At 38.9% G+C, this 27,990-nt stretch overlaps 1 protein-coding gene across 4 annotated transcripts in view; it reads right to left on the bottom strand.

The window, feature by feature from the left end:
• The window catches only part of abr (ABR activator of RhoGEF and GTPase), a 193,110-nt gene that overhangs the window by 57,858 nt on the left and 107,262 nt on the right, over positions 1-27,990 (bottom strand). For all 4 annotated transcript variants that reach the window (XM_017699035.2, XM_017699053.2, XM_037533388.1 and 1 more), the window contains 10 exons: positions 25,366-25,418; positions 23,822-23,962; positions 22,627-22,748; positions 19,853-20,021; positions 15,730-15,852; positions 15,102-15,177; positions 14,004-14,108; positions 8,176-8,250; positions 302-399; positions 31-162 (listed from right to left, as the gene is read on the bottom strand). In XM_017699035.2, coding sequence (XP_017554524.1) covers positions 31-162; positions 302-399; positions 8,176-8,250; positions 14,004-14,108; positions 15,102-15,177; positions 15,730-15,852; positions 19,853-20,021; positions 22,627-22,748; positions 23,822-23,962; positions 25,366-25,418 — 1,094 coding nt within the window. The remainder of the gene's footprint in view (positions 1-30; positions 163-301; positions 400-8,175; positions 8,251-14,003; positions 14,109-15,101; positions 15,178-15,729; positions 15,853-19,852; positions 20,022-22,626; positions 22,749-23,821; positions 23,963-25,365; positions 25,419-27,990) is intronic.

Below are 27,990 nucleotides of genomic sequence, written 5' to 3' on the forward strand. Positions count from 1 at the left end.
TGTCAACAGCAAGAGGGTTTTTCTTCCTACCTGTACTTGGCCCTTGCCCATGATCTTGTCTACAATCTCATTGTCATCTTTGTTGAGCTTGGACTTGTCGTAGCATTTCTCGTAGCACAAAATTCGCAGGCACTGAGATCCTTCCAGCTCAATTTCAAACTCCTTTTGGAGGAATGTGCGAAGAGAAAATTATTAGGATATTTGACTGGTGTGAGCAATATCCGATTAAAATAGTTCAGTCTGACTGAATAAAGGAAGTGAAATGGGATGTATGATTGGACTTCAGTCAAAGGAGACTTGCCTCGTTCCAGTGTGGCTCGGTGGTGTCTCGAAATACTCGGGTTTTGGCCTTGCTCACAAAGTAGCCAAAGGAGTCCACCTCCAGAGTGCAGTACAGATCTAAAAAAAGATACACAATCAAGAAATCAGCTGTATCACAATTGTTTTCAAATTTAAATTTTAAAAGAACAAATAAAATTTGTCTAAAATTACATGGAAAAAACTTGTTACAATAATTATAAGTTAACAATGTTTTTTCTTCTCCCTGTACAGATACAATTTGGACTGATTGACTATTTTATTGCTGACACTTGCAAACCCATTATTTCATGACACATGTCAGCGGTAATTGTATCTGATGCAATAAGATGTAACTCAACTCTGTTGTAGCACAGTACACATAAATATAATACACACAGTAAACATTATAAAAATTTACAACATATGGTATAGGAGAATGATGAAAAATTACACAGCAATTTCATCTGTGCATTCTTACAAAGGCTAGAAATCTTACTGACTGAATATAATAACACACACGAGTTAGAAGAGTTTTTATGGATCTGTAGCACCTCTCAGAAGGAAGTGGTTGGAAAAAATAGTTTGGATGGGAGGAATCAGTAATTATTCTCTTTGCTCGCTTACGGGTGTACTGAATGTAAACAGAATCAACTGAAGACGACGTATATCACAAGTGAGATCAGGATAAGAATTTAAAATGTGTATTATCATCATGCAAACTGATCATTGCTGGTTTATAGAGAAGATACATTTAAATCGATGATTGTATAAAATCTAAAAGAATTTAGCCTGTTCTCATGGTCAATCCTTTGTTAGCTACATTTTCAAGGACTGGTCAAGGTTGGGCAGACAGTAGGTCAATAGTCCAAGCTTTAAGGTTTAGTTTCTGAAGCAAAGACCACTAATTAGGAAGCATGTGCGTCAGTGCCAAAAGCAAAATTATGGAGACATACAGACAAAAGAGGTCGACCTCCTCAAGGCAGACACTGCAGATAGAAGAGCATCAGGTTGCCAATTGACTGTGTCTCTCTATCTCACCAACACGTCATGGTAATGGCTCTCTAACACACATACACACAACTTCTTTGATTGATTCATTGCACCCAACAGTGGGCGTGGCTTGCTGACAGCATGACAGATTGCTACACCATGTGACCTCTGACCTGGAATCCATGTGGAGTGTGTGTGGGGGGTAGAGGGAAAGGAGTGAGTGTTTACTGCGGAACAGATCAGTCCCACATCCCACAGGATGCGATATGTTAAGTATTGTGTTAGTGTTCATGAGTCAATCAAATCCCCAAATGGACTGTAATATATATGTAAATGAAGGGGCAGAGCTATAGGGAAGTTGTTAATGGCCTGTGAGCTCACATCACAAGCACATGTAAGCAGTGCTGGCCTAAGGCAAAATGACAATTTGGTATCATTATTGTGATCAATTATGTCACTACGTTGTAATTATGTAGTAATTAACATCACAGCATCCAAGCTGCCATGACGTTTTTTGATACATCATGGCATCTTAATTGCTATGTAATCACCTGACTGCAATTTTATGAGCTGACTGCAATTGTTTAAGCTGACCAAAATGATTTTCCACAGTTGTTTGCTTTTCCAAACATATGTTCTGGAGCTGTGCTTGACTTTAGTTGGAAGCTATTAAGTACAGGCAGCTCAAAAGCAAGACAGAAAATGGATAGAAAGAATGGATAGAGATCATTAATACTAAGAAAATCAGGCTTGTACAGGCTTTAATACCTTCTTGCCACAATTATGTATATTGTTTACATGACTGATCTCATCATCAGCACTATGTGACTATATAACGTGATGTTATATTTTTGCTGTATTGCGCACTTCTATGTCACTTGCCACACAATCTGTGACAAAGAAAACATTAACTTTCAGGTTATTTGGACTTTTCAATTAAAAAAGAAAGCAACAGCATAAGATCGAGCCATAGAGAAAAGCTATTTATTACCTGATCCTTTTCAAAGTCCTTATATCCAGAGCACACAGAGACCTTTAACTCACATCCTACTCTATTCAACACAACTACCCTTCTAACACACACACACACAGTAGGCTACTTCTAACAGTGCATGTGTGAGTGTGCACATGTCCTATTTCCACCAGCCCTAGTTGCCCAGCTCCAAATCCCAAAAAGATGAAAGGAACACCAGATATACACCTCCTCCGGGTCTGAGGAGGAACTGGAGGATTTTTAGCAGCACCAGGCACAGAAACCCAGTTCTTCTGAAGAGGATAAACACATATAAATCCACCTCCGTCCCAAGAGCCAGGGCACTGAGCAGACTAGGCCAACAGGAGGAGAGAAAAAGATTGCACTCTCAAAAATAGAGGTGTCAAAAGGGGTTCTTTGGGGACATGCTACTGAAGAACCACTTTTGGTTTCAAATTTTTGATGGTTCTTCAAAAAAAATTGATGGTTCTTCAAAGAACAATTTTGTGAATGAGGAGAACCTTTTAAAGGTTAAAAAAAAAAAACTTAAGACAAAGGTGCTTTAACAATTAAAGTTTTTTAAAACCATAGAACCAAGCCAAGAATCATGAGGAACCTTTGTTGTGTACAGTTTGGATGGAGATAATTGGTAAAAAGCAGATACTTATTTCCTCATTACAATTAAAATATAGTAAAAATGGCAGTTTCTATTCAAGTTTGAATCAAGTAGTTAATGAGGCTCCAAGTTGAATGCTACATTTACCAATCAATACTGCTAAAGCTCTCCTTTGAAAATTATCCATCCTTGCTGGTGACATTGCCACCATGGCAACGTTTAAGCAGATGTACCATAAAGCACAATATTACAGTTCTTTCAACGCTAACATGTAAAGACAGAATTAATGTGGTCCTGTTTTACTTTACTGTTCACATCCATCAGTTGTGCAAAGGACTGGACAAAAAAAAATCTGAGCCAACACCAAATAAAAACCAGCCATGCTTTACATTTATTAACAATGCTCTCAATGAAAGAGGGACAAAAAAGAAAGCTTGCATTTAAGGTGTAAAGTAGGTTTGAGGTTTTTTGGTCCTATTTGTTCTCATAGTGATATTTATTCATTAGCATGTATTTATTCATTAGCATTTAGCCCAACTTTTGGTTAAAAAGCACTTTTGTTCGATTATGAAAATCCCTAGTTGAGGACAGCTTTAGTAAAGAAGCATGAAACGCTTATGAAAGTAGTATGACTGTAGCATGGCAGGGGGTCTGAGCTTCTGTAAAACAGCACAGCAGTTTTATGTGTGCTGAGAGAGGAAGATCGTTAATAAAGAAAAAAAACAAAGAAAAATGCTGATATACTGCAGTGTCGCTGCTTTGGCAACTGTGCCGGAAGTTGTGGCGAAGGAGATCGAGAGTGCCAGAGAAACCCAAGCTGGAGCTGCTGGTGTCGTACACAAAGTCTCTCTTAAGAAAAACCTATTAAAGCCATTCTGCGGGGAAAGCCATAGGAAAAAAAAGCAGAAATAAAATGGGTTCTCATACAGATGTGAGGTTAAATTAGGATACAAATGTTTGTAATTGGTTGTCCCACTGGATGCCAGTTTGGAGAGGGATGTGGTGTTGGTTTGTGACATCAAGGAAAATGACCACAGCCCTGGTCAATGTTGAGAGTGGGACTGTCCTTGCAAAAACTCCTGATAAAACAACACTCACACCATATTCTTGCAGGAATGTAATCAAAGAAATGGTGTATGTGTGCATCTCCACAGAACAAAGAGCAAAAGAATACATAGGGTGTGTGTGTGTGTGTGTGTGTGTGTGTGTGTGTGTCTGTGCCTGCATGACTGAGAACGTGGGGTGTTTTTGAAAATGCAGAACTCCATGAAGAACATGGTCTATTTTAAGCCAATCGCTGGAAGCATGCCACTTTTCTTAGAGAGGAAACTGTCTAATCGAATTCCTTTGATTGGATACGGAATAATAACATTAATAAAAATGAACAGAAACAAAGGAAGGCTGCATTAAATTATAGAGTGGAAAGAGGAAGCTATGAAATATAAACATATATAAATACAGCAGAGAGCATGTGAGGGGATCAAAAAGAGAGCTCAGAATAAAACTCCTAGAAGCAACGTTCGACCATAAATAATGATGATTCATATCCTAAAACTGAGTGAAAACACATGAAACATTAAAATTGAGTTGGAGAAGGCAGTTGACAGAGAACATGAACACTTGTAGGATTTAAAGTCAGGATCTTCTTTCTTCTAAGAAGCCAACTGAATACACAGGCAATGACGGAGGACCTGACTCATTTTTCTAATACTTCATTTGTTCCTGAAGTCGGTTGGTCTCTGGGGTCTCTCTGCATCCCTGTCACAATGCCTTGAGGATTCTCAGCTCCCCCTCAGATTCAGTGCACTGCCCCTAGCCAATCAGCAGTGCAGAAAAATACTGACTCAGGGCTTTGTAGAAAACACTCTTGACCAACTGAGCGGCTATCGCCAGACAAAATACGTACTATAGTGATAAATGAGGAAGCAGTTATGTATAAACTATACATTATAATTGCTCAACAAAGGGTACATTCGCATACAGACACACGCTTCATATACACAATGGCACACAGTCTCTTTCATAACGCAAGAAATGAGGGACAGATGAGAAGCGTCCTTGCAGCCCGAGTCAAATTAATAATGAATGTAAACCACACTCCAAGCGGGAGGTTTTGGGGGGTGTGCGATGAACAAAGAAAACAAGCAGATGTGAGGTCTACACACTCAGACACACACACACACACACATATACTCTCACAAATGGATACATGCACATACAATGCCTCTTTTGAGCCAAGTCAGTATAGTGGTTACTCAAAGCAGGCCTCTTTGAGAGGAAGCATCTAGATCGCACTGTACTGTAGGGCTTTAAAACACATGCCTGACTTATCAGGAAGGCTAATCTACAGGGCATGGCAGCCATATGCCACAACTAATATTATGTTAATACACAAGAAGACAACATAGGCAAAGGTGAGCTGCGTGTCCTATGAATACGCATGGGGAATGTACACCACCATGCTCTGGAATCACTGTTAAGAAAATGTAGAATCACAGTTTTACAGACTTTAAAGCCAATTTCGTTGCAGATATATTTAGAAAAAAGACAGTATATTTTGCTTGTACGGTTCAACTTCACATGTATCAAATAATTAAAAGCTGAAATTTGAAATTTGTCTAGAATGATAAATGGAGCTGTAGATGATTCCACAATAGTAGAGAAAGCTGTGTAACACAAAAGTTTAAGTAATAATTACATTATTACCTAGATATTTTTGAGTAGTGATCAAGCCTTGTCGCAGATATCTTGATAAGAAATTACTATAAACTGATATTTATAGCATATTACTGTTTACATTTTTTTCAAAACTTTTCCCAATTTAAATATTTAACATGTCTAAAATACATTTTAATGTCTAGCTTATTATATTTCAAGGAAATATGGTACTGAATAAAATAAAGAGATATTAACATAAGCTTTTCTAAAGTTTTGAAGCCGTTTTTTGTACAGATACAAAATACTTGGGGCAGTGTGACTAGATCTAGAATAAATTTCCCCCAAAAATGAGGGAAGTACAAATCTCAATTGCAAAAATGTCAGGATAGTGTGTGTGAAAAAAATATAAAAAACAAAAAGCAATGATTTGTAAATACACTTAATTGGAAACATTATAAAGAAAAGATATTTATGTTTTACCACATCTACATCAAGACTAGGAATGTTCTTATATAGGTGATGCAATCATGCTTGGGTATAAAAGGAACATTCAAGAAAGGCCTACAAGTATGGATGGAGGTTTACCACTTTGCCAAGATATGTATCAGCTAATAATTCAACAGCATTAATTACTTGGCAACTACAAGTATTCTACAAGCCTAATAATAGATTCAGGGAACCTGGAGAAACCTGTGAGCGTAAACAACCAAATGACAATGACTTTCCATCCCTCAGACAGCAGTGCACTAAACCGGTACACTTCTGTGATGGATCTCACCAAATGGACTCAGGAATACTTTGACTATTATCAGTCATAAATTCAGTTTGTCACCGGATTTGCAAATGCAAGTTAAGACTGAACTATGCACAGTGGAAACCATGCGTCAACAGTATCCAGAAACACTGCTGACTTCTCTGGGTTACAGTTCAACTAAAAGGGGACCTATGCACAGCGGAAATAACTTTGGGTCTTTGGGTTCTCTGTGCCAAAGAAGAAAAGGGCCACCAGCCTGTGCCAACTTTTTTGGAAAACGTTTCAGGCATCAAATTTGTTCATAAGGTTAATAAGGTAAGCCATCATTTTGGACTGTTTTCTATTAATAAAGGTCAAACTGAATTTACCGCTTTTACATTTCTGCATAATGTCCCAAGAATTTTGGAGCTGAAGTTTGTAATTCTGAGTGCCTCAAACCTCATCACCTTACTGTGATAATTTGAAACACAGCCCCTCTTTCGCAAACTCTGCTGCACTGGATGTGTCCTATTTTCCCCAGAGGGCATAGAGGCTTTGAAATTGAGGCTAGTGCCATGGTAACCATGGGTGCCATGACAACTCGGATGTCATGGTTACAGGTGCCACTGTGAGTCCCCAGATCACAAGCAGTAGCTACATGTAAAAAAAAAGGGCCTTAGTGTTAACTTGACCACTTCATCCTTTTCTGCAGATGCCTGTTATTTGTTATGTTTTGCTGAGTCAAGGAGATTTCCAAGACATTACAGCAGCCTCTAATTAATCTATGTTGTTCATAGTCATTGTTATGGTAACTGGAGCCACTGGAAACACAGTCTTCATTTTTTTTCTTTTTTGGCTCAGTGTCATATATAGTATTTATGAAACATGAAGTAGAGACACAGACACAGGCACATAAACACAAGTTGTGACTACATGTGTGAAGACTTTAAAATTACTGGCATTAGTCAATCATCTAAACAAATACATTTAAAAACCTACTTATCTAAGCAAAACCTAAATATCGGAATAAATGCAAATATTATTGTGCCAGGTTGCCATCGCTCAAGCACCAATGACAGCTGCAAGAGGTGGCAGCAAGGCAGTGCCCAAACCCCAGTTCACAACTACTTCTTTGGGAAAAACAAAAAGAAAAAAAAACTATAATATTTTTACAAGCACCAACACATGTATGGCTAAGATAAATGGCTTTAAATAATGTGTCTACTCTTTCAGTAGCCTCTTCTTTATCCTTGAGTCTTGATAATTACTGACCATCAGTGGTCACCAACACAACTGCACACCCAGTACAAGACTGGAAGGTGACATTACTCTTATTTGTCTGAGAAGAACATCAGCAGGCTCTAACTTTACCAGCTTAAACACATACTGTGACATTTCCAGTAATCATACAGAACAGCTTTGGGGACTCTACTCAGTGCTGCTCTATTTGTCCCTGTGGTGAGACTTGCTCAATTTACATGTGCCTGAGCTGGAGTGATGTGGTTTAGCAGTGGTAGGTTTTGTTGTGTAGGGCCTAAAGAAGCAGACTGAAACATGAGAAGAACTGCAAGAATGCGGTGTGTGGTGAAGGACGATCCACTGGGACTGCCCCTGCTGTTTAGCTCTCTTTCCCGCCGCCAACACCCCCTCTTTTTTCTCTCTGCTGGTGGTCAGTAAACTAAGGCTGATCAGGTTTTTGTGTATAAAGCAAGCTTGTCCTGATGAAGAACAACAAGAAATAGAATCCGCCTTTTACCTCAAACATACGCTGTGAATTAGCTGTACTCAGGATAACAAAATAATCCAGAAAAAGTGTAAGTCTAAGCAAATTTGTGGTACTGCAGGTGAAAACACACACACAAGAACACACACACAAGAACACACACACTACTCCAGCATACTTACTGGCTGACTCTTTGAAGCCAGTGGCAGAATGGACGATGACATGCAGGAAACCATACAGGCCTGGAGACTCCTCATCTGAAACACACACATACACAGTAGAATATCAGTGAGAGAGCGTCATACTATAACTCTGAGCTTAATTCATAGTCTTCACTTAAAACTTGCATGCCAGTGAGTTTGAATGAAATGGTTTTGTTCCAAGTGTTTGGCTTTAATGTGGTTTGTGCTAATTTTTTGGCACGATAAAATTCTCAATATATATTTTCAAATGTAAATATTCATTACAAATTCACCTCCCAAGTTTGACACGAATCGGATCATCAATATAATAGTCCGTATTCTTGGTTCTTAAAGAAAAAAAGCTATTTCTGCAAACTGAAATAGAGTTTGGGGTAGCTTTATTAAAATATGGGGTTGTTCCCTGGGAAAAAGGAAAAACAAAGGACATGAAAGTCCTTGGTTACATCTTTGCCATTTTATCGAGGAAAGCAGCGACAGCTCCTACTCATAGATGTCTGCAAACATTCAACTTCCTTTAGCATTATTCAAGCCTTAATAATCGAAAGATCTATTTGGATTTTCTTGTAGACTTGACAGCCCAAACAGTACATAAGGTTGGATTGAACATACCATTTTCTTCTCAGTCCGCAAAGTCCTTATATAGAAATTAAGTCCATTTTGAGCTTGACTTTGAATTTTATTTGCGATGTAATGAAAATCAATGCAATGTTTTGTCCCAGCCACTCACTCTGTAGTTATAGTGTTTGTCTTTTTCACAGTATATGGCAGTCTATCACATCATCATTTATTTACACATACCAGTTTCAAATGCACAATAACTGTAAGGCTGGAGTACGGTCATGGGCCCTGCCAGTAATCACACATTTACTTGCGTAGTTAGTTTCTAACACTTTAAGACATACTATTGTCTAAAAAATTAACATAACTATGTTGTATAGAGAAAAAAACAGTATTGAGTCTTGAATCTTGAATTTTGTCCATAGTTTTGTCCAATTTTTAAAGAAATATGCTGCTATAAATAAAAAGTGATGAGGAAACTCCTCCTCACCTCCCTCAGTTAACTTTCAACACAGCTGGTGGTGTTTCTATTATATATCTGTGAGAGAGTGAGAAAGCATTTGCATGTGCAGTGGAAAATTCTGTTTCTCTTTGTGTGTGGTCCAACATGCATGTGATCACAGGAGAAAAGACACTTTAAATATCAGAAATCCCCTATCAATGTGCTTGTGTTTAACTATGTTCAGGTCCTAATGGACCGTACCACCCATCTTCTCTTAGATAAACTGCATCCTCTTATCAGGAATGCATGAGGAATTTTGCTAGTGGCAAGCAGAACAGAACAGAAATAATCTGCATGTTATTAGAAGTGAATGAAAGCAGGTTTAAAGGTGAATAGAGAAGGAAGAAAACTGGTGGTATTAGAAAATGATGTGATGGTTTGCTCAAGGGCACCTCTTTAGTGGCTTTTGTTTTTTGTTCAGTGCAGAAGAGTAGATGAAAAGGCAGAAATAACTATTTTTTTGCTTTGGAAAAAAAGTTAACAAATATCGCACAGTCTTCTGCAGAATTCAACCAATGTTTTACTGGCATCATGTTGTATAGAGTGGTATGCAAATAAACCTGTAACACCAAACTTAATTGCACAGTTTGCAGTAGAGTTAATGCTGACAACAGAACGAGTGGTTTACCAACATAATATCTCTCATAGTCAGTCATGGAATAAAGACTTCCAGAGCAAGAGGCACATCCCCATATCCTGTGCTTAACAGCTGTAGAAGTGCCTACACTACCTTCACCACCCTGAGATACCTGTCATATACAGTATTGCCTGGGACACTCCTGTATATGACATTTGTCTCAGGGTGGTAGAGGTAGTGTAGGTACTTCTACAGCTGTTGTGCAGCTGAATGACAGTTTAGCACTTTTTGCAGTACATTATCAGTAATGTCATCTGTGAAGCAGGTCCATACAAAAGTAACAGATGAAGCAAGGTTTAAGGGCAGATTTATTAAGAGAGGCACTAATTACCAAAAGTTAACAGGCACTTTGATGAAAGTCGTCAATTTACTGGCTACATACTAAGAATTTCCAAACAAATTAACATAGGAGCAACTCCATAAACAACAATATAGCCACTTGTTTAGCTCACATGCATTTCGCATGAAAGCCTGATTTCAATGGGTAAGAGGAAATAAAAATATTATTCCATTTCAGATTCAAATTGTGACTAATTGGGTCAATATCATTGCTTATTTTCTCAAGATTTTGACGTTTGAAGATACAATGATGACCAAGTTCAAATATTATGATTCATGTCATTATATGATTTTTTTTTTCAACATATTAAGTAATTATTTGCAAACATACACCATTATTTTGGCACAATAAGGCAGAAAAACAGCAAATAAGTAATTTTTTAACTTTCTGTTTCAAAATATTGATTTGTGGCTGGACGGATGAGCTTTAACAGTCGTTTGACTCTTTGATAGTGTTGAAAAACTATCCAAAGTATCAGTAAATAACAGTTTAAAATATATTCCTAAACCTATTTGGCTTTAGTTTTATTGTTTCCTTTATTGCATTAACAATAATGTAACATGGCAGGCATTTCCAAGAGTGTTAATTTTTTTTTTAATAAAAAATATTATATAAATGTTAAGATTATTATATTATTGTTATTTTTAAAATAAATAAATGTGCTTAAGAGAGAGAGAGAGAGAGAGTGGGGGGGGGGGGAAATGTATCCCAGAGAGGGAGGGGGGGGGGGGCACACATCCCAAATCCACAGGCTCTATGCTGCAGCATGGTTTCAGGGTGGCCTTGACCTTTGAAAGCTCGCATACATATGTACATATGCGCACACACACAATCTTATTGTATCAGTTGGAGTGCAGTGGGTGGCAGTGCTCAGGTTACGTCCTCCCTCTGGCTGAGTTTATTTAACCGGAAGTGGACAGGCTGAATCCCTTTAAACTCATGCCGACCCATCAGTGCTATACGTGATGGAGTAAACACAGAGGAATCTGCTCACTACATCCAGTAGATACAGAGTCTACCTAGCAAAATAAATCTCCATTTAATCCTTAATAGTACGCTTAGTAGAAAGCATGATATTTTTGGATGAAATTATATGATTACATTTAATCACGACAACAGGAAACAACATGAACCTCATCCATGACTATTAGATGCTCTTTCTTCAGACAACTGAGCTTAATAATATCAATATCGCATCAAAGCCCAAAACAAAATGCAACCCAGATGCTGAAGGCCTATAACTGCATCTGTGCAAGCTGAGAATGCTTATGAGACTACAGTCTATAGACTACAGTGCTTCTCCAAACCATCACAGATCTAGACCTTTAAACAGAACAGACTAAGACTATCCTGTCCAAAGCGGTTACTTTGACAAGACTGTTTCAGCCTGGTACCAGTATGTACCACAGCTCCTCTCTCTGCTCTCTCTCCCTCTGAAAAGCCTCACTGTCACACACAGCCCCTGTAATGAAGGACTCCCTCTACGACCCTGTTCCATCAGTCTGACCAAAGCTTTTTTTTTTTTGACATGGGGGAATGGTGTGGGGGAGGGTGGCTGCTGCATTCCACCAACAGCTGGTCTTTATTTGACCATGTTCCTTACTTCTCCTGTTCAGGACAGCAGAAAAAGGCTTTAAAGACTGGAGGAAGAGATAAGCGCCAAATACATCATATATATGTCATACAGCAAATGCTGACACCAAAAATATCCCCAAAATCTGAAACTCAAAGTAAAGCTTGAAGGGGGGTGGCAAAAAGGAAAGAGAAAGTCTAAAAAGTGAGGAAAAGTAAACACTTCAAACATTTCAATAAAGATATAGAGAAAATGGGACTTCTAACAACCATGCAAGACGTGGTAGACCATCAAAACTATTAATATCAGATAAACACTCATCATTGAGAGAGAGAGATATGCAGATCTGACAAAATCCACAAGTCTGTCCATCCTTCCAATGTTAGAAGACAACTCAATGATATGGATCTGAAATGATGTGTAGCTGTGAAGAAAGTGGCAAAAAAGAAAACTCGCAAATCAAACAAAAAGCTGATGGTGTTCTTACTGTCCAGACCTCAATATCACTGAATGTGTCTGGAATTATCTGAATTGTGAAAAGCAGAAAGTGCAAGCTATAATGACAGCAAAGTTTAGATATATTGTTGAGTTTCTGTGTAATTTTCTGTTTAAGTTTCTGTTTAAGTTTTCTCAATGCTGAAAAATGAATAATTTGTGCTTAATGACTGCTTTCACTGGAAATGAAATAAATCAAGGTGGCCTAAAAAAACAGTGTCATGCTATATTGTGTTATATTGTGCACATTACTGCCACGTTACTGCCAACATGCATGACACTCATAGAGCTGTGGAAAAAGGGGGGGTGGATATTTTCAGACTTTACTTACTATTTTGGAAAATACAAGTTAAAAAAATAACTAGTTCTTTGTTCCAGTGGTGGCCTGGCAAGGTCCAATGTGACTTGAGTTTAAAGCCTAACTTGAGGCATAATATTCTGGTCCACAGTATCTGCAATCACCACCAGGGGGCATTACATAAACACAATTCTTCATGTCAATAACGTTACATGCCCTTAAAAGTCTATATGAAACCTAGGCCTTCTCAACAGTCCAATAAATATTATACAACCCAATCACGTGTAGACATTCGTTCACATGCTATGCCAAAAACGTCTAGAAAAGCCACAGTAATCAGCTTGTTTACCTCCAGCTGTCCATAAACAAAGGAAAATGGCTCATTTAGCCTCTCAGTTTGGGATGAAGCAAATTGGAACACACTGTTGATTCTTTAACAGTCTGCATAACAACACAGCCTGTGAAGGTGAACAAGTTCGGCTGGAGAACGATCTCTGTGATTAATGGATTTCAGCCTTTGTACGGCAGTACCTAGATCTGATCAGGCTCGTACTGCTCTTGCATTAGAGACTTTCACTCTACTGAAAGGATGTGGGTCAGTTTCTCAAATGCTATTTGACTTCAACAACTTATACACTATATTCTGCTATACAACAAGATTGCTAAGAGACCACAGAAACTCTACTCTACCACTCCAGCAGGCCTGTGATGATAAAAATGTTTAAGTCATGCTGATAGACCGCAACACACTACATTATTGCTTCACTGCACCACGGAAAAAGAATGCTTGTTGCTGAATGATGCCATGGATATAGAAGAAAAAGAGAGAGGAACCAGCAGAAGGCATAATGGTTTGATTAGTTGATTAATCTAATAAAAGCCTGCAGATTAATCGATTACAGGAATAACAGTTAGCTGCAGCACTATACTACAAGCTAAAGGCTGGGGCAGCATTGTCCTGCAGGTCTCCTCACCCATTCTACCCTGCTAAACTTGGCTCAGTAAATCTCTCCAAGGATCCAACAGATGGCTTTAATGTCACCCAAATCCAAAAAGGCCACCCACAAAAACAAATGAAAAAAGGGTCTGAACGTTAGCCACCTTGGTCACTGGGCACCGAGAGAGGAAAAGAGAGAGAAACATGGCATAGGTTATCACCGGATTGGAACCAGATTGTAACCTAGATTCCACAAAAAGTATTTCTGGCTCCTGAGGAGAGAGGGGGAGAGAGAAAGAAAGAGAGGAAGGCAGGGACAGCTGCATTTCTCGAAACCCAGTTCTTTTTAATTTGAAGCAGGAGTGAGAGCTGGGATGTGTTCTGGATTCTGAAGCTTTGATAATGGTAAAACATGGTGTTATTTTCCATTCCTGAAGATGGACAAAAGTTTGGCATGTGTGACTCACCGTCTTTATTACTGGTGACAGGGATATTGTGGACTGTACGAAGTTTGAAGCAGGAGCTGGTGAGGACCTGAAGCTCTAGTGTACTCAGCACACACGACTGAAGATCTGTAATGAAAAAAGCTTAGCAATAAAAACTCAGTGTTACCATCAACTGGAAGAGTCTGTACATTCTACACATAACACCGCATACTAGATCACAACTTTTACACACATGCTTCCATAGATAAACCACAGTAAAGAACTTCAAAGTGGATTAAGCTAGAAGCAGGGTTTCCTTTCCTTGCCATCTCAGTTCTTGAAATTAGCTCACTAATTCTATCAATTTCTGAGTGACAATTCCTTCAACCCCACGCAACGGATGACAGGTTTGGGCTTCACTTCCACACTTTCCTAACCACAAAACATATGTATTGGTTTCAGAGTGGTTACTAAATAATAAAAAGAAGTCATTGGACAGTATGCCTCAGATGTGCCTTAAAAAATGTATATACAACTTTAGCACATCATTTGAATTGCATAATGTGAGGCCCCATGCAACTCTCTTGAAACTTAGCTGCAACAGCTGCAGCCATCTAAACTTCAATAACAACCAAGCAAAAAGTTGATAATTCATCTCAAGATCTGAATGACATCCTTTCAAACAAATGACAAGAAACGAACATGAGTTTCATAAAGTTAACATTTCTGTAACCAGCTAGTTTGTCTAGCCACAGCTGCCAATAGCTGTTTAACCACTTCAAATCACAGGCTTATCACATAATAAGACTTATTATTCAGTAACTACAGGGACTTGTAGGTTATAGAACTGTGTAATAAAAGTCTTGGCTCGTCAGGGGCCTGGCCTGTTAAATGCCTGGGGTTAAATACCTTCTTGTAAAAGCATTATTTATTTTCTCCTCCTCCTTTGCCCCCTAATTTATATAAAGCAGGATTGTATTAATCATTCAGGACCAAAAATGCAAATTATTTTAGAAGTTAAATTATTACCACTCAATGTTTTTCATTTGTCAAGTTGTTTCAGAATGATGTTACATAAAAGTTTCACCGTTTATGTGTGTGTGTGTGTGTGTGTGTGTGTGTGTGTGTGTTTTCTCCAACCTTTCTTCTGGAGCTTCTGAATGCTCTCTCTCCATTCTGACCTCTCATAATCTGAGGACAGTAGGAACAAGTAACTCTGCATAGAGAGAGAGAGAATAAGAGACAGAGAGAGAGAGACAGAGAGAGAGACAGAGAGAGAGAGAAAAAAAAATCAGTGATGAACAAAATATGAGCAATGTCTCCCTCTAGTGGAAAACAAACAGCACTGGCTAACAAAATGCCAAAGAGAGCACTTGCTTTGGATTTATTTTGTAATTAGTAGTGTATGGAGTGAGAACTGGCCTGTACCACTAGTTAGGAGTGCAGTTTACTGGCATGATGTAGTGGAACCTGTACTGCCTACATGTACTGTCTAAAAGGCCATCTCTACCCTGCCCATCAACGGAAAGTTCCATCATGGGACCGTTCTCAGCACAGTAGTGACGCTGACATGGTAGTGGCATGATAAGTGAGTGTTTGAGGTTTTTGAAGTAATTTTTAACTACTGAAATTATTAATAAGTGTACCTAAATGACAGGAGTAGCGAATAACATGAGCCAGTGAGTTTAGGTACAAGCAGGTATACCTAATAAACTATAAAAATCTCAGTTTACTGTAATGCAGCTGTTTCTGTAGAGGAGTGTGTTACCTTGCCGTGTTTGCTGTGGATGCGGAAGGGAATGGTTGGTGAATGCAGCAGTAAACATGACTCTTGTTCATTCATCTTCTTCCTCAAGCGGTCCACGATGCGGCTCTGACCCTTCTGGGCTTTCTGTTAAACCACACACAAAAATTGGAATTGATGATGCACTGTGTAAGGTGTGCTTTGTTTCTAATGTTTAAGATTTCTGTAATTCACTATAAATGTAATTTCTATCTATAAAACAAGCACCTGCCCATTGTCTTGTATTATAAGAGTGTTCAAGTCAATTGCTTTTCTGTTCTACTTCTAAGTCTAGGGGAACCACTGTCTCTGGTAAATGATCATGTGTGGCATATAGATATTAGGCTGAAGAAACCTGGAGAAGAACCAGACAATAGGGTGGTGTAATTGGATATCAGTGATAATCACTGTGTTGGCAAATTTTTGTTTTAAACAGCACACAAAATATTTTACACACTTTTTTTATTCCGTTTTATAAATCCTGGCAGCAGACGGTTTCAGCATACGGTTGAAGGGCCTCCTCCTCACCATCAGCAACCCGCTCTCCTGTTCATTTGTGCCAAGTGCAACACCCTCAATTACATCACTGTGCTATCCAGATGTACCAGCATTGAGATAGGATGGGACCGTTTCAGCTCACTCCTACTTTTCATACAGACTCAGTTAGAGACCGCCTCTACCAGTGCAGTTTCTAAAGCTTTACCATCCAGTGTTCAAACAGAGTTCCTCTTAGCTTCTATTTGGTATTTAGCTTATTAAACTGTAAATACTGTTTGACCAGAGAAGGATGGGTCTCTCCTTGTGAGACTTGGTTCCTCCCAAGGTTTCCAGACTGAGGGAGCTTTTCCTTGCCACCATCGCCTCTGGCTTGCTCACTGGAGGATATGTTATAACTGTATGTTTTCAAACTTCTGTAAAGCTGCTTTGTGACAACATCGTTGTAAAAAGCGCTATAAAAATAAACTTGAATTGAACTGAAGAAAATTCTCATTATTTTTCATATAGCTTAAGTGTCCCATTCAGAAGAGTTGTAAAAAAAAATCTACAAATAATATACAAATATATTACTTAAGGCATCTATAATAGAATTCCTTCATATTAACAAGTAGCTTGTTTTTTGTATGTGGCTTTGGGACTCGCTGTTTATGTGTAGTAATCTAGTGCTACTAGCTTGCAAGTCACTTTTGTGCTTGTCATTTAAAGAGAAGAAAGAGCCAAAATGCACGTTTGCAGTAAAAACTTTAAGAAACAAAAATGTAAATTAATTTTAAATGATATATTATGTGATTTCCTTAAAAAATTTAATTAAATCAGGTAACGTTAAAAAAACATGCAAGTTAAAGATCACACAGAAAATATGTCTAAGCTGCAGTGGACTGAGTTTGTGCGTGCTGGGGGAGCTATATAATCAAAAATCCTGGTTCTTTATAAAAGTATTGTGCTAACTAATTTAATCTGATCGTCCAGATGAATGCTGGAGTATCCCTTTAAACAGCACAGTTTTACGCAAGCAGGCAAACACAGACACACATACATACACAGCAACCCCTGCTGGGAAGCAGCCTAAAAATGGAGGAGTAATCACATTTCAATCACAGAAATTTCCGGCACCTCCTGATTGGCTCCATCTCTTTCCTCCTGTTTTTTCTCTGCCCTTCTGTCATTTCTTTATTCGGTCTGTCCTTTCCCGCACTCCAAAAAAAGCTCTCTTTTGTATCAACTAAAGGCTGAAATGAACTGCATGTGTATCTGATTTACATAAACACAACAATGGAGTGAGGTACTGTGTAAATGGGAATATGCCTGTGTGAATAAAAGGACAATTAGCTGTACACTGTGTCTGTTTACACTGGAAACAGTCTTACTGGAAACAACAGTTCCAAGTGAGTGTTCTCATTCCCAGTAGTATCACTTCATTAATGGGAATTCATATAGGACTATTCAAAACAATAATAATAGCAACTTTGTTCTAAGCGCAGAAGGAACTGCCTTTCAACAACACGCCCCTTTCTCAGTGAGTCACTGTCAGCTAAAATAAACAGCCCAGTGCACTGAAAACACACCAAAATGACCAAAACCAAGCCTCAGCCTTTCCTCTGTGTGTTTGCCTGAGTGTTTGCCTGTGTGTGTGTGTGTGTGTGTGTGTGTGTGTGTGTGTGTGTGTGTGTGTGTGCGAACGCAGTGTTGGTGCAAGGCTATCCTGAAGTAACCTTGGGCGCACAAAGACAAACAGACATTTAAGGCTGTGCCAGTCTGGCCCAAACTAATTGTGGCTGCAATTATCCCTGTCACTTTCTAGTAGGTTAGTCTGCTTCCAGAAATAAGAAAAACACTGAGCCTTGTAAACCTTGTAAACCTTGTCGACCTTTAGAGACAATAAACCTTATACTTAAGGACTCCAAACTGTATCATATTTATAATTTATTTATCATTTCAACTGATATATTCCTCCAGCAGTCAAACTAATTACACTGGAATAAGACATAGATTTTTACTTTTTTTTTGACAGTTAAACAGCTAAACAGTCTCACCCAAAGTTATAAAAGAAAAAAAGAAAATGAAAAATAAATCTGAGCACAACAGAATTATGACCCATGAGTTTATAGGGAACCTGTGTTAGACTAGATTTCCCATATCTCAGTCTTACACAGCCGCTTACGTTCAAAACTATATTTTATAGGATACCATCATCGCCATGTCAACAGCCTCAGTCAAAAAGACAGTACCTCTGTCATTCTGTTGCATGTACACGCTAAGGGGCAAATGAAGCTGTCTGCGGGTCAGGCTGACAGGTCCTGTTCACCTTTGCCTTTAAAATCTGATCAATATTATCTGATCGTGGTGATGTGATAATATGTTGTTTTCACACTTCAGTGTTTGGGAACATTTGAATCTGCATTGAAAACTGATTCTGGGCTTGTTTTGGGGGGCTTATCATCACTGGATTGCTTTCACACAGGAATTTCATCTGAACCATGAATCCACTGCATAATTCCATACATCACTTTTCTGTTGCATAGGTTGCAAAACGGTCGGCACTACCATCTGTTTGCTGCTTTATATTATTTTCCTGCGATACAAACACTAAAGCGGCAAAGAACAGTGCTTTTTATGCCCGCAATCACGAAACTTGAAAAAGTAAGAATTTTACGATAAAAAGTACAAATAGTCAAAGCAGTCACATTACAAAATGAACCAATCATACAGCCCCACACATGGAGCCGGGTGTGGACAGGTTTCAAACACGCTGTGGACTGCACCAGAGCTCACTGGAAGCAAACCCCAGACCACTGATTTTAGGAGGACCAGAGATTGGTTCTCTGGAATGCTCCCGGGCTCGAAAATAGCTTTCACACTTGACCAAATGTACTGAACCTGGGTCCAGAAAAAAGCTCTATCGTGAAAACGCCCTAGGACAGAGCACATCAATACTTGCCCTTTTCAAATATAGTTCCTGTATCCAGATATTGGTTGAATCTCATTTCCCCATGCAGTATTTTCATTTTTAAATCAGGTTGGTGTGGCACCAGAGCTGAGTAGGCAAAGTCTATGCAGGCCATGCTGTGTTTAATTTGAAGCTACAGGGAAAGAAAAGACAGCAAGCTGTGTGTGTGTGTCAGGAGTAGAGGGAGGTCTGTGTCCTGTCCTTCTCAGGCAGTAAATTGCTTTTCAGCTTTCACGCCCACATTCAAATACATATGCAACTATGCAAAGTTCTGTGTGTATATGTTACACTGCAAAATGCTGGCTAGCAAGGCGAGCATTAACACAGCAATACAATGTCTTTTTAATACATATATGGACAGCTTCCAGGGATGCATATGAATCCTGGGTGTAAACAGGCTCTCACACAGCATTTTTATGAGTTCACTTCATACAGTGAAATAATTCTTCAAAAGACATGTAAACTCAACCCATCTGATCATCTGCGGCAATTCCAGGAAACTATTAAACCACCACCAGGGTCAAATGATTACATATCGATTTTTAAAGAAGACGATAAAGGCCTCAAGTCTACTTGTTTTTTTCAGCAATTTCGAACAAAGAATATCACACAACTACACCAGCACTACACTGAGGGAAAGAAACAAAGAAGAGCGGTCTGTACCTTCTCTTTCTGGATTTCGCTCTTAATGACCGAGATCTTGATCTTCATCTCCTCAATCTCATGCTCAGGAAGGGTCTGTACATGCGGGCAGGAGTCAGAGTCGTCCAGCGTCTGGAATGTCAGGTCAGCCAGAGGGATATACCACTTACATTCATACTGCTGATTCCTCCTGAGGAGATGATGACCCAAAAAAAAAAAAAAAAAAAAAAAAAAAAAAAAAAGAGAAAGAGAAATGAGTTACAGTGTAATACATAGCTTCCCAATTAGACACTTCCCAGTCCATTCCATGTCACTCACACAGGTAGAATGTGTGAATCAGAACGGACAGCAACATACCTAAAGCACAGCTCTTTATCATTCTTTATCATTCTATTCATTAGACACCTGTGTGTTCATTAGACACCTGTGTCAGTTTTCAGGACTCCAGGGTATATGCACACAGCAACAGCACCAAACGCAGCTATGTTCAATCTAAACATACCCCGAAAACCTCCAATACATCACTATTCAGGCCTGATTACAACAGCCCAACTTGGTGCTCCAATGGCGTATAATCAGCATATTAAACACCTTCGCTTACACACAGCAGCCAATTACAGTCACCATGGCCCTCATTCATTCTAATTAACACACTGAATATAAATGGCTCTGTCAGCAGGTCGAACAAAGCCCAGCACAGAATGGCCATTAATGATGAACAGCTGCTCTAATGGGGAATGGAACATTAGGGCACAGATGGCTGCTGTGATAGCTACAGAGTGAAATTAAGATCAAGGTTAAGATGAATTGGCTTTACAACCAATGAATTGGATATAATCTCAATTAAACACGGTTGCTCTGGCTCTAATAACGGCAGGGAGTATGAAAAAAAGTGAAAAGGTATGCTCAGTCAGCCTGTGTATCGAGAGAGCTAAAGCCAGTTTGGTGAAAAACCTTTGCCTTTACCCCAAATGTAGCAAATCAGTCAAGTCATGTTGACTGTCTGCAGTTTGTTTTCTTAGTTTTACAGTCTTTATGAGGCTAAAGTGGCTAAAAAGTAATGCAACATAATGTGGTCCATTTGTATTATACAGTAGGCCTACAGCGAGCTTCAGCACAGTGCAGTGATCTCCATGCTCAAGCACACCCAATGAACCTGGAGTTGATTCAGGTTAGTTTGAGCAAGAAAATCACCAAACTTTGCAGGACACTGGCCTTCCAGGATTGAACTAAGAGCCCCATTTGACACAGTGTAAAAAACACATAAGCAAATGTAGTTGAGATTCCTCAAGATCTCAGCACGTTTTAAGGTAATTTTTTTCAGCTCCAGCATAAAATTTACACCAAACATTTCTTGGCTAACTGACTGCATTTGGGTGGAAATTCTGTAAAATTGATTTTTTTATTGAACTATTTTTGTAACAGTTACAGAGATACACATATGCACGTTATCCTTGTGGGAATATTGTGGCCATGGTGACATGGCAACAGACAGCATCAATCACCACCCGTGCCTCCTGGGATACACCAACCAAGACGACAGCTGGGTGACAATTAATGGGGATGCATTCCAGTAAACAAACGCATTCATTTGTAAAAATAGGATGGCAAGATGACACACAGCAAATAAAGAGACAGTGAGGGTGCTGATAATTTCTCTCTCTGAATGTATACACAAATTGTGTGTGTGTGTGTGTGTGTGTTTTAGAGAAATTATTACCTGTAAACAAATAATAATTTGTCCAATGCCATCAGTTAAAAAGGTATTAATTTAATTTGATTTTTCAATCAACAACAGTTCCTATTTGAACATGCAGGTTTGTCATTGAAGTTGAACTTTTTTTTCATTGTACACATGAAGGACAAAGTGGACAGTGCCAGCTTTCCAAAGCTATGGAGAAACAGTGTCCAAAGCTAGCCTTGATCATAGCATTTATGCCCATTTGAACTTGGTCCAGCAATGAGAGTAGAAAAATATATCTTTAGAATTTTCAGTAGTCCATCATTATATGATGAGTTCCATTCCAAAATGCTGTGTCTATCCATTTGGAACAATTTTGTTCATAAAAGTTTTATGAAATTAATACTTATGACACTGATACTGTATGCATAAGGCATACTCCCAAACAGACACCACAGAAACAAAGAGAATTACTGAAAGTGGTCTATAATGTGTTTTGGAAAGACACATCACTCTTGTCCAAAAAAAACCTCCAAGTCTCTCCATTTTTATTGTGACTTTTATTTTACTCCTCAATTGGAGTACAGCAGGCATCCTTTACATTGTGTGAAAATTTCACAATGATTGAACCAACAGAAATGCTCCAAAATAGCTTGGAATAAAATCCCCTTACATTAAGCTATATTAAAATTAAAGAAAGTTTTTGCCATCTCCTGTAAACTGTAAACTAAGACCACAGTGACCATATATTCGTTTTTTTAGTTTTTGGTCATATATTCATTATCATGTTATAGCTGTCAGGTCTTTGTATAGGGTGTGTTTAATACAGCTTTGGGCCATAAAAGGAAAACTTTTTAAAATCTGCATGCATTAAATCAGGATTCAGTTGGTGTGTGCATTCGTAAGGGTGCATATATGAAGTATTTTATAACGGCTCTGAATGTGGCTCTGCCACAATTTTTTAGAACAGGACATTTCTGTTGTATAAATGATTTTTTGATGGGTCATGCCCATGATTTTAGGCTTGCTGGCTAAAGACTCATTGCACACTGATGGTGGTAAATGATCAGTCAAAAAAATCGACCAAAATTTGCACCCCTAGTGAGCATCTTACCCCACTGCAGTCTTCTTCATTTTGGCACAGAGCAGCAAATCAGTGAAGAGGAAAACATGGCGGAGTTTACGAGAACCTTCAGAGAGTTCCACCAAGAAACCATCCTTCACCAGCTGTCGAGCCTGCAACACACACATGCACGCACACACACACACACACACAAACACCCACACCCACACATGTGAGTCCATATAAATGTGAAGACATGCACACCATTCTGCGTATGCCCATTATAAAAGAATAGCGGATGCGCTCACGGTCTAATCCTGCATCAAAGACTTCAGTGCACTCATGGTTTCTTAAAGATGTTACAGTGTCGGAGGAAATTACAATGAAAAGACTAAAATAGCTTCCTTCTTTGAACTTTTCTTTAGAAAAAGGCAGCAAGGCTTAGAATATCCCTGCTGAAAGCTGGACGTCAAGAAAGCGTGAATAAAGACTTCCTCTGAGCTGTGGGGAACGAGTGAACAAGCTTGTTCTACTGTGGAGGAGAGAAGAACGAGGGATGAGGAGTGAATCAGCACTAGAGGTCTGGAAAGACGTCATAAGCATGACTGTTCTTTCAAGAGAGAAGAGATTCAGTGGCGAAAAGACGTAAAACAGCTCAAAACTGTTTGATAGAGACACTGGGACATGCACAGAAAGCTAATGGGTCACATCACATGGGGGGGGGGGTGTTTGGCAGGGCAGAAGCAGATTAAGGGGTGAGAGAGATAAACAGAAACAGTGAGGGAGGGAGGGAGGGAGGGAGGGAGAGAGAAAAAAATAAGATACCCGTTCTATGATCTGTTTACATATACAGCTGGTATAAAGCCTGGTGACACCTTTTATCATTTAAATTTTCCATGTTCCATACCTGCAGAATCTGTGTTAACATAATATGGATATTTAATCAATCATTCTATTTGTGTAGATACAAAACACAAATTTTTGAAAATATCAACTTTATGTAATGCCCTTGGTATTAAAAATAGGTTTGTCTAAATAATGATTTCATAGTTTTTTAATAATTTATAAATTATTCATTATTAAAATTTATTTTGTGACTCTTTTGGCCCAAAAGTGGTTTAAACAACTGGAAGGTTTGAACTTACATCATAACAAGGGGAAGGAATGGGTTTACTACTAAATTTGTTATAAATACAAATTTATACATGTATAAACACACAAATATTTACATGTATGATATACACACCTCTCCTTTGGGCGTGGTGACAGCGGTTCTGCGTGGGTCAATCTCCTCATTAATGCTGGAGAGGAAGTTCTGGGAGATGCGTAGGGCATCCTGCAGCAGAGCAAAGTCTGGGTGCTCTTTAGGAGTGTGTTTCAGCAAGTCCTGCATCAACACACACACCAACTATTTATCAGTGCTCTTATAAATTGTGCTAGGTTTTGCCTACACACTGTCAAAAAAGGGACATAAAAACTACTGAAGATACGTATACAGTACTGTACAAAAGTCTGTTTGGAGATGAGATCTAAAATAGATATTCAAAGTACTATGAAAACAACCATACAAGACCTGTCAGCCCACCAACACTGGCCTCATCAGATAAATAGCACTTGAAGCATTCATCTTTAAGAGAAAATCAAGCTCCATTTTAGTTAGACGTAATCCAAAAATGTGTCTATCTATTAAATGCTATGGGTCTGGAAGGATGTGTAGCTGTCAAAAAGCTGTTACTGAGAAAGCAAGTAAAAAAGTTTTGTATTTGTTTGTCAAAGAAGATGCTGGTGTATTCACAACAACAGACTACTTGTGTATAAAGTGCCTTGATGTAATGGCTCACACTCATAAAAACAAATATCAATTCATTTTCAAAGTATGGGTTTCAAATCTCTACACTTTTGTCCTATAGCAACATGAGAAAGCCACACTAGCTTTAAGTATGATTTGGTCTGTAATTGCTCTTTGCCCTACTGTGGCGTCCAGGAGCTGCAGAAATTACTAAAACACGCAGTTCCAGTGTGAGTGAACAGGTCTATGTAAGATGGGCCTTTGAAAGCACACCTCACTTCACTCACTGCTAATCATAAAGTCAGCACTTTTCTAAGAGTGCGTCTTGGCACAGACAGCTCACAGAGCACTCACAGAGCACTCAGTGCTCTCAGATGATAACAGAGGATTACGGTGCGTTTCTGGTAGCTGTAACTAAAGGTGACCTTTGTGATACAGCAGCTATTGTTCAGACTCTGCCCACCAGCTTATGTGCCAACTCTCAGTTCAAAAACACACCTCTCACACACACACACACACACACACACACACACACACACACACACACACACACACACACAGAGAGAGAGAGAGAGAGAGAGAGAGAGAGAGAGAGAGAGAGAGAGAGAGAGAGAGAGAGAGAGAGAGAGAAACAGGCAAGAGAGAGAGACAAAGGAGAGAGAGAGAGAGAGAGAGAGAGAGAAAGACAGATGAAAGATGAGAGAGAAGAGATTAGATAGATAAAGACAGAGAAAGAATGAGACAAGAGAGAAAGTGAGAGAAGGAGAGAGAGAGAGAGAGAAAAAGAGAAAGAGAGAAACAGGCAAAAGAGAGAGACAAAGGAGAGAGAGAGAGAAAGACAGACGAAAGATGAGAGACAAGAAAAGAGATTAGATAGATAAAGACAGAGAAAGAATGAGACAAGAGAGAAAGTGAGAGAAGGAGAGAGATGAGAGAGAGGGAGAGCGACAGACAAAGAGAAAAAAATAAAGAAAAGAGAGGGAGGGAGGGAGAATACTTACATGTAGTACGAGGGTACTGCGAGTGACACGGTCAATAGGTTTATATAACAGTGCTGTGAAAAGACAAAAATATCATTTTTACAGTGTGAGACTGGTAGACTGCACTTACATTTACAGAGGAGCACAGAGAAAAAACAAAATATAATTTTATTAACACATGCACACACGCGCACACACGCACACACACACAGAGTAAATCACCTCTTTGAAAGTCTATTACACAGCTGAGTGCACAGAGAAGTCCCTCTAGATGAGAGCAACATTTTTCATTTTGCATGAGAGTGTGGCTGCGATTTAAACTGTTAAACATGCTAATGGGTCGTAAGGAGAGAGAGCTGTTTATTCCTAAATCCACATGGTTTAGATATGTTGCCTGAAGCTAAGCATATGCACCCATGGCCATACACTCCTCCCCGCTCCTCTCTTCAGCCCTCTTTCTACTGCAATGGAGGAGCTGTCCAGCACCATGATTACCCTTCTGCAGTTAGCACGACCAGTCTTAAAGTGATAAAGAAGAGTGTTCTCTCCCAGACACTGGCTCTCAACTTGGGTCTTAGCTTAGAAACAATCCGTTATGTGTGAAAAACATGCACTGACACAAAAAAATTCTACTCAGGTTTGTCCAATTACTGAGCTCAATCTGCTTATTAGAGCAGCCACTGGCTCCACAAAGCAGACACTGTTGCTGCTAAGGGGAAGTGCAACAGCTCATATCTACAGACTAAACGTTATACAGCTCAAACCATGCAGACAGCACACACACACACAGACATACACAGACACAGACACCTTCAGGGTCACGGGGGGCACTGAAGCAGACAACACCAATGCCATGTATATAAACAGTCAACACTAAGGGCCCAACAATATACTGGCTGGCCAATAACACTGCAATTATTTATCAGTATCTGCCAAAATTATACCTAAAAACTGATCTTTATAAGGGAATCTTCACAGAAGTCCTAATGATTTCTGTGAACTGTAAATACATGTCAGCAATTTTTATTTCAATCTTATTCAATAGAATCATGCAATTCATTGCTAAGTTCTGGATGGAAACAAAAGGGATAAATTCTTCAAATGTCAAGCTGACAATTGGCAGGAATTGTCAGGAATTGTTTGTCTCTGTGGTATTTAGGTAGATATAGGTAAGTGAGCTCTCCTGTTGGTTAGGACTTCAGGAGCTGAAGAGAAGTCCTAACGCGTTAGGATAACTAAGTATTATTACTACGTGACACAAGAATCAACCTTTTTGACTTCCAAAAGGTAGCAGTAGCTGTGTGAGGAATAAATACCAGTCTAGGCCTTATGGAAGTCCTAGATACATCACTGACTGTGAACAGGTTGTTAGAAACGGAAAGCACTGTGGCAGCTCTTTACCAGGCTTCACTACTGAAAGGGTCACTGTGAATCTGCTACAAGGTAAACTTATGTGCCCTGTCTCTGACAAGCTTCAATCAAACCGTGGCATGTGTTTTAGAAGCTTCAAATGTCTCTGTTTAATCTAGAATAGCCAACCACCATTAGATTAGTGCTAACAAACTACTAATGGTGCAACCACCATTACATTACTGCTGACAAGCTAGCAGAAGTTTGCATTATCATAAATGTGTGTTTTCCTCATGTTTTTGAGATTTGAGATTTATGGCCTAAATTGAAGGCCTAGCTCTAATAGTCATAGTTCCTTACTGATTTTACTGTGACTTTTTAAAATCCCTTAATGCATTATCCTTGCTTGATCCTTTGAACCAGTCTGAATTAATCTTTCAATAAGAACCTCATTTTAAAAATCCTATGTTTTCATCTCACCATCAAAACACAAAGAGTTTTAATCCATAAGTGAAGCCTTTTAGTCACACCCTTGCATTTCAGAACAGGAAGTGAGACTGTATCCCTGTCCCTATTAGACATGTGGTGAGCAGATAGATCCCATTGTTTTGAAGTAAATGTGCCCCAAAGTCTGAAAATCAGTGTGGAAAATCAGGATTGTTAGTGCCAAAACACATTTTGTGCAAGTTAGTATATTTTTGTGTTTTAATGAAAAATTGTTTTTTCGGATGTTTTTTATTGTTTTGGATGCACAACTGATCAAAGCTGTGTTTGCTAGTCATGTACTTGGTAGCACTTTTGAGTTACGATCAAAATTAGCTACAATTGTCACTACTGAAACATTTGGCAAAGTTTTGGTAGCATTATGATTGTTCTGGTAATGACAAAATTTAAATCTGAAATGGAGTTTTGTACTCTGACCCAATTTGGTAGAATGATCCATATATGATATGTGTGATTTAAACAACAGTTAGTTTGGGCCATGCAAGCTGATTGGTTGAGAGGCGTTCTAACCATGCTGTTATTTCACCATAACATCACGTTTTTTTCCCCCACAAACACTGTATCACTCCACTTAGACACTGTTGCTAAGCAATGAGAATACTTAAACAACCTGGAACTAGCCAGACATGAACTGAATACCATTCACCGAACGTGCAGTGTGATCTTCAGAGTCTGACCAAATCAGACTGAGCCATAAAACTGCTGCAGTAAAAATCAAAAAAGCTGCTCAGTGGTGATGACATTTTCGAAATTTAGTGTAAGGATCTGGAGAACGAACTGCCGGCTGTGCAG

This window comes from Pygocentrus nattereri, chromosome 23, assembly GCF_015220715.1.
Source record: "Pygocentrus nattereri isolate fPygNat1 chromosome 23, fPygNat1.pri, whole genome shotgun sequence".
Classification (NCBI taxonomy): domain Eukaryota; kingdom Metazoa; phylum Chordata; class Actinopteri; order Characiformes; family Serrasalmidae; genus Pygocentrus; species Pygocentrus nattereri.